The sequence below is a fragment of the Carassius carassius genome, chromosome 11 (genome assembly GCF_963082965.1).
Source record: "Carassius carassius chromosome 11, fCarCar2.1, whole genome shotgun sequence".
Classification (NCBI taxonomy): Eukaryota; Metazoa; Chordata; class Actinopteri; order Cypriniformes; family Cyprinidae; genus Carassius; species Carassius carassius.
Window position 1 is genome coordinate 28,218,909 of NC_081765.1, and position 8,415 is coordinate 28,227,323.

The 8,415-nt window shown below is 35.4% G+C and overlaps 1 protein-coding gene across 2 annotated transcripts in view; it reads right to left on the bottom strand.

Annotated features, from left to right (window-relative positions):
- LOC132153144 (collagen alpha-2(V) chain-like) overlaps positions 1-7,461 on the bottom strand; it is a 33,747-nt gene extending 26,286 nt beyond the window's left edge. For both annotated transcript variants that reach the window (XM_059562446.1, XM_059562445.1), the window contains exon 1: positions 7,222-7,461. In XM_059562446.1, the coding sequence (XP_059418429.1) occupies positions 7,222-7,315 (94 nt within the window). In that variant the 5' untranslated portion in view covers positions 7,316-7,461. The remainder of the gene's footprint in view (positions 1-7,221) is intronic.
- Positions 7,462-8,415: the final 954 nt, after the last annotated feature.

Genomic DNA, 8,415 nt, shown 5'->3' on the forward strand with positions numbered 1-8,415 from the left:
AAAATAGTATTTTCACCCCAAAAAAGGGTTTTAAGCCAGTTATTTATATCTTTTGCTGTAGTGTGTCTGTAGGAAATATCAGTTTGCCACTAATTTTTATAATAATCTAGTGCGATTTTGAATGCACAAGCAGTTTGACAATGGCAAAATGAATGTTTGGAAATGTAAACTGATATTTTCTACTGACACACTACAGCAAAATATATAAATAACTGGCCGAACACCATTCTTTTAAGTGAAAATACTAACGTGCCTAAGACTTTTGCACAGTAGCTAGTTTATGTATAAAGTAAGTATGATTAAATTAAGTATATTTAAATAAGTGTAATTAAAGTATGAGTTCGTTCATATGTGTTAAGGGCTAGACTTTCGCTAGAGGAAACGGCTGTGGTGTGATGAGCGGTGACAAGCGAAAACTTTACAGTAGATGAGAAAGCGACTGCTTCTTCGTGACCTTTTGTAAACCGTATTTATGACAAAGAACTGCACAGATACAGATATTCTAACAATCTATCGATAAACACAAACCTTGTGTCCTCTGTCTCTGTTTCAGCTCACGCTGCTCCGCCGCGGTCTGCGGATTGAAGAGCGCGGTGAAAGACGGGAGTAGGTCTGACGCTGGTTTCATATTAAATTTAAGCGGACTGACTGAGGCGATCGGATACCGGTTCCATACCCAACCCTACTTTTAAGAAATATATTTTTTGATAAACGAACCCAAAACTGGCTATGTCCTTGCTGGAGTGTGATGTGATTGTGTCATGTGCAGGTGCGATGGATCGCGTACAAACCAATAGGATCTCGGAATGGTATATGTTTATACTTCTCATCCAACAACAATCAAATTCACTCCATCCGGATGGCGCGATTTATCTGGATAGGTTTTTTTTTTTTTTTTTTGGAATGATGTCAAGCCGAAATGAAAACAAGCCGAGATGAAATAGCAGTAACGAAGCTATTTTTAAAATGTAAGGAGTAGAAAGTACAGATAGCCTACTTGCGTGACAATGTAATGAGTAGAAGTAAAAAGTCCCTTTTCTAGCCTGTGTGACATCTGTTTCATTTCCGGCACACTGTAGATAAAATAGGGTTGTGTTCTATTAGTCACTTGCAAAAGTTAAAAGTAATGTTAGATATTTATATTGAATGGTTTGCATTGATCTTTTGGACTGAATCCAAAATCTGTATCATTTCATCTTAACATTTTGTTGAAGTCTACATGTCACTGCATTCTCATTACAGAGTTTGGTTTCTTGAAAAAATAAAACTATCCTGCCTGGTTGCTGGACACAGAATAGCTCTAATAGACCAGAAAACCACATATTCCTCATGAAATGCAAAAAAAAGCTGGCCAGCCACGGAGGACTTTTTATTACTTTTTATTTTGTATTAAGTATCAGTATTAACAACACCATTATGATACTGTTATATCTGAAGTATAAAACATGAGAAGCTTGTCAATGATATGCCTGTATGTTATAGTTAACCAGATGAGAAATCAAGGTTTGTTAGTATATAGTCGTGGTCAAAAGTTTTGAGAATTACATAAATATTAGTTTTCAAAAAGTTTGCTGCTAAACTGCTTTTAGATCTTTGTTTCAGTTGTTTCTGTGATGTACTGAAATATAATTACAAGCACTTCATACGTTTCAAAGGCTTTTATCGACAATTACATTACATTTATGCAAAGAGTCAGTATTTGCAGTGTTTGCCCTTCTTTTTCAGGACCTCTGCAATTCGACTGGGCATGCTCTCAATCAACTTCTGGGCCAAATCCTGACTGATAGCAACCCATTCTTTCATAATCACTTCTTGGAGTTTGTCAGAATTAGTGGGTTTTTGTTTGTCCACCCGCCTCTTGAGGATTGACCACTAGTTCTCAATGGGATTAAGATCTGGGGAGTTTCCAGACCATGGACCCAAAATTTCAACATTCTGGTCCCCGAGCCACTTAGTTATCACTTTTGCCTTATGGCACGGTGCTCCATCGTGCTGGAAAATGCATTGTTCTTCACCAAACTGTTGTTGGATTGTTGGAAGAAGTTGCTGTTTTGGAGGGTGTTTTGGTACCATTCTTTATTCATGGCTGTGTTTTTGGGCAGAATTGTGAGTGAGCCCACTCCCTTGGATGAGAAGCAACCTCACACATGAATGGTGTCAGGATGCTTTACTGTTGGCATGACACAGGACTGATGGTAGCGCTCACCTTTTCTTCCCCGGACAAGCCTTTTTCCAGATGCCCCAAACAATCGGAAAGGGGCTTCATCTGAAAATATGACTTTGCCCCAGTCCTCAGCAGTCCATTCACTATACTTTATGCCGAAGATCAATCTGTCCCTGATGTTTTTTTTTTTGGAGAGAAGTTGCTTCTTTGCTGCCCTTCTTGACACCAGGCCATCTTCCAAAAGTCTTCGCCTCACTGTGCGTGCAGATGCGCTCACACCTGCCTGCTGCCATTCCTGAGCAAGCTCTGCACTGGTGGCACACCGATCCCGCAGCTGAATCCTCTTTAGGAGACGATCCTGGTGCTTGCTGGACTTTCTTGGACGCCCTGAAGCCTTCTTTACAAGAATTGAACCTCTTTCCTTGAAGTTCTTGATGATCCTATAAATTGTTGATTTAGGTGCAATCTTAGTAGCCACAATATCCTTGCCTGTGAAGCCATTTTTATGTAACACATATGGCTGATGGCTGCACGCGTTTCTTTGCAGGTCACCATGGTTAACAATGGAAGAACAATGATTTCAAGCATCACCCTCCTTTAAACATGTCAAGTCTGCCATTCTAACCCAATCAGCCTGACATAATGATCTTGTGCTCGTCAACAGTTAACAAGACGATTACTGAAATGATCTCAGCGGGTCCTTTAATGACAGCAATGAAATGCAGTGGAAAGGTTTTCTTGGGATTAAGTTAATTTTCATGGCAAAGAAGGACTATGCAATTCATCTGATCACTCTTCATAACATTCTGGAGTATATGCAAATTGCTATTATAAAAACTTAAGCAGCAACTTTTCCAATTTCCAATATTTATGTAATTCTCAAAACTTTTGGCCACGACTGTATATATGTAATTGAAATATGAACCTATATATGTGTTTATGATATGTAGATTACATTTATATATTTATATAATGATGTTCTCTACATTAGGTTATAGATATATACATACGTTGTTGTTGATTTAATAGTTATTATTATTATTATTATCATCATTAAATTTTGCAAGCAAGATCATTTTTAAATTCTATTATACAGGTATTTTTTTTTTTTTTTATATATATAATATGACGTCCTGCAAATGTAGCTACAAAATTATAATCAATAAATTGATTCCTATCTCTTTGGGTTTGGGATAGGTTTTGTAGGAGTACATCCATTAAGTCAACTTTCCCCTGTATGAGGAAAGTGAAATACAGACTAACACATATCATTCTCAGGGACAGGGTATAATACAGTGCCTTGGCGCTCCACTCCAATGCTTTCTGAACAGTAATCTACTTCATTTACAAGATATAGGGATGTACAACACATATACATAACACAATCTTAGACCAACCCTTCACATAATTACATGTACATTTAACCTCATTGTCTGTGCTTTAGTTTTTTTGGCTTGGTTTATTTGTACTATGTTTTTCTGTATGACTTATTTTGTCGGTAATACTTTACAATAAGGTTCCATTAGTTAATGTTAGTTCATGTATTAACTAACATGGACAAACTATGAACAATACATGTATTACAGTATTTATTAATATTTGTTAATGTTAATGTAAATACAGTTGTTCATTGTTAGTTCATGTTAATCGACAGTGCATTATCTAATGTTAACATGCACATCTTTTGATTTTAATAATGCATTAGTAAATGATAAAATTAACAATAACTAAGATAATTAATGCTGTGGAAGTATTGTTCATGCTTATTTCATGTTAACTTCAGTAGTAAACTAATGTTAACTATTGAACCTTATTTTAAAGTGTTACCATTTTCTCTTGTTCTAAAAGCAAAAAAAGAAAAAAAAGGTTTGTAAATATTGGTGGAAACCCAGACACCAACATAGTGTTGGCCCAGATCCTGCCCAAATCTGGCCCGTGTGAAATCCATGCAGGCCAGATGTGGCCCGAATTTGGGCCAATACTGGTTGTTGTCGGGGAAAATTGGTTACCTTTTTCCAGATATCTGTTTCTGACTTTTGCTTGGGAGGTAATTGACAGATGAGCTAATAAAAAAATAAGGCTGGGTATGTGGTATGGTTAAAAAAAAAAAAAAAAATTTTTTGGAGAATATTCTGGCCATATAGAGTAGGGAAAGTGAATGAGAGGTGGGAAAACTCTGACATCATAAAAGTAGTCAGTATGACAACAAGACTTCTAAAGTCATGTAAAATTTTAATTATTCCAATAGAATAGTTGCAATGTCTAATTTGTACCAAATCATTCTTTTGAGCTCTTTATTCACAAAACTGATATTTTGATTCTGTTCACAAAACCCGTCTGAATGATTTGTTGACAACTTGTGCATAATTCAGAATTTCTTATTTTGTGTTCCACAGAAACAAGAAAGTAATAAATGTTTGGAATGACAAGAGTGTGAGTAAATGATGACACAATGTAAATTTTTTGGGGGTATTGACACTGCTCTAAATGGGTCAATTCATGCAAAACTAAGCTTCTTTAATCCATCAAGACATTCTCTTGGGATCAGTGTAGCACCAACAGACAAACAGATTGAAATTGACTGAAATTGTATATGTGCCAAATCCAGATGATCTCCAGACCAATAGGAACAGCTGTGTAAAACTAAAAAGCTTGTGGGGATCTCAAGGGGAATTCTCGTCATTTTGTCCATCGGCCAACCTCTGCATTCTCAACACGTCATGTTTGGCATATCTTACACCCTCCTTACTTCCTGATCCTGTAAGACTGCCAAAAGAATATTTGAATGTTTTTCACTACATCTGCTTTACATGAGGGTGAAAGCTTGCTTTTAATGGAAGTTTTTTAAGTTTGCACATGACAAACAATACAATAGAAGTTTGCTAAACTGTAGAGTGATAAAATGTCTATGATGCATTTACAGTACTCTCATTTTCCAAACACAATTGTCTTCCAGCCTTTGCTGTTCAGACACAGTGTTCTTTACATCAGCTACATGACTTCCTACACAACCACGTTTTAGCCAACATTTGTTTTAATATTTTACAAATACTGCCAAAGCAACCAGTTTAACATCTGGAAGTGATCCCCGGGCTTGCATTTGCTGACTGCCATAATTTACTTTATAAGTAGTTCCCATGGAGCGGGCTCAAGAGCACACTCAACATTAAAAAGGCATCTTCTCAATTGTTTATTCCATAGTCAAAGATTCTATGGAGTGTACAGTAAAGGTTATAGAGTTAAAGGTTGATGTCATAGGAAGAATAGGATTCTCTCTCTCCTTGTCCTCCTTTCTCGTTTTCTCTTTCTCTCCTTCTTTCAAGGCCAAAGAGGCATGTAATCGAGTCATAGCTCAAAAATGCAGCACATGTTTTCCATCAGCACATAAGCTGTGGTTTTGGTCAAATGCACATATTTGGATATTTAGCTGTAAAGTCAAAAACCCGTATTTGCTGTAATATACATTATTTGGCAACAATAACTGGAACTGAAAAAAAAACACCATTTCATTAAAAAAAAGAAGAGTACAGAGGCTACACAACCTTGTAATAAAAATTTTTAATTAAAGGTATAATACTTGAAAAACGATCTTCTGTTTGGGCCAGAAAAAATTACTGTGTTTCTCATGTTACTGTGAGAAGTAATTTGTGTCGATTTGTTTAACCTAGTTTACGTAAAATTACACATTATCCAAAAGTTTAAGGGTGTTTAAACTGTTCCATGTGATAATGCTCAGTAGAAAAGATTTGTCACATGGCGCTAACGAAGAACAGAACAACTTGGACTTCAGTTATATTTTTCTGCAAAACATGCATTAATTATACTTACAATGTATTGATTAACATATTAATGAGATTAGTTATGACTTAAGAAAGAAAGATGCTACAATAGAAAGATGCTACAATAGTTTTTTTTTTCTCCAGATGTAATGATCATTTACCACAAGGTGGCACACTGTCTGTAAGACCCTAACAGTAGGCTTTGAATCTAAGAGCCACATCTAAAACATTTTGTTCAGATATGCATATATTGAAATCTGCTTAACATTCAAGAACAACAGAACCTGAGAAAAAACATTTTTTGTCTGGTGACATCATTTAGGGAAAACTATACGTCACATGTTTGAAACGACTGAGGTAATAAAACTCAGGTGTTTTCTCGGCTGGGTGTTTTTTCTTTCTTTTTTTCCCCCCTTTCCCTGCATGTTCAGAGTCAGTGCCTCCCTCTTAATATCCTCATACATCTGCTCTGCGTTAAGATGCAAGATGTGTTCTTTTAGAGTCATGTGAGCGTAGTGCTAGAGTTGACATCGATTCAGCAGATGTGAGAGGAGGATAATGATGTGGGTAGACAATAAATCTAATGGTGCATGTTGAAGAGTTAAGCGTAAACTGTGCCCTTTGCCCATCATATGTCACAAACCTTCAAGTGACATCACCGTTATTCATGGTACTGCATGCTTATCACATGGCATAACTACTGATACTTGCTAGACAATAGTACAGCCAAATCTCCAACTTATGACATAACTAGAGATGATTTCTGGTCAAAAGTACAACCAAATTTAATGAAGATTTGTGCAACATCCTTTAAAATTAAAGACCAATTAAGCTCAAATTTTTAAACAATTAACTTTGCATTTAAGCAACTTTATATTCGAGACTTATTTAGATATATATGTGTACAAGTCATCTTTAGATACAGTACAGACCAAAAGTTTGGAAACATTACTATTTTTTATGTTTTTGAAAGAAGTTTCTTGAAATAAATGATAATTTAAAGTATAATACATTTAAAAACAATTATTTTAAATTGTAATAATATATCACAATATTACATTTTTTTTCTGTATTTTTGATCAAATAAATGCAGGCTTGATGAGCAGAAGAAACTTAGTAATGTTTCCAAACTTTTGGTCTGTACTGTATATATTTACATACCTAATTAAATATTTTTGTTAAAAAAAATTAACAATGCAATAATAATCATAAAATCAAAAATCAAAAAAGCCTCAGCTTTGGAATCAGCAATAGCTTCTTGAATAAACAGCAACTTACCACTGTCGTCTTGGCATTTCACAAATTGTAAAAAAGCCACAGATAAAGCCAGAAACAGGACAGTCCTATAAGGCTGAAATACCATCATGCCCATATCAAAGACATTAGCTGTTGTTGTGTGCAAAGTAACCGGGAAGAGGAAGGAAAAAAGAGTCCAGGTTATTGCTGCACCATGAAGACAGACTGAGGTTTTTCCTGCTCAGAGCAGCAATCAGACCCAGCCCCACTCTTTGCTGCCTCTTTTTTAACAGCCTTAAGTAAAAAGAATGCTGCCAACCCTAATTTTCCTCCCCCTTTTGTCAGTGCTCTCTCATAAGCATCAACTTTGGCTCTTTTGAATTACACTGCATGTTCTTCGTGACTATTCTTTAAAGATAGTTTGTTCTTTGATAATATTGTATATTATAACAGTAATTCTTTTTTTTTGTTTTTGTTTTTTGTTGTTTTGTTTTTTTACATTCACCGATACAATCTGACTGGCTTAGTATAGCTGCTAGGAAGGTCAGTAAAATGGCTTTATGACAGTCTTAACTGCACTGACTTTATAGCTTTTGCTCATAGGCTCCTTTTTAACAAGGGAACAAGAAAAGAGTTTATATCTATATTTGTCTTTTGTTGCAGATGACAGATTTAAACCCCTAGTAGGAAAACAAGAAGGAAAGAAAATGGTGAAACGTAAACTTTAGTTTAAGTAATTTCTGGTGATCTGAAGGAGTCATTGTTGTCTGTTTTTCATTGTTTCAGTGATAAAAACTAGACTGTAGGATCAGCTAAACATTCCATTGGTTGGTCAGAAATCTTCTACAGTTCTACTGACTTGTCCAGATCCACATTTTATTAAGCGTATTTCACATGCTCCATACATGGGTATGTTACTATGAATTCACAAACATTTATGTAAAAATGACCAAGACCTTGCATGTGGTTTGGCTGAATGCTTTATTTGTCTGTATGGGGTCAGGTTTTGCTCTGTTCCGAATTATTGCAAGAAAAAAAAAAGGATTTTTATTTGATTTCAAATTCAATAAAATTGTATACAGTACTATAAAGTAGAAGAAAACTGTCATTTGTAGCATAGTAAGGTAACATATTAAGGTTATCGGGGGTATTTGATTAAATTATCTCACAATGTCTGGAGCAACAGTAAATGTAAGTTAAAGTATGAATGAATATATTTACTACTGTACCACAATT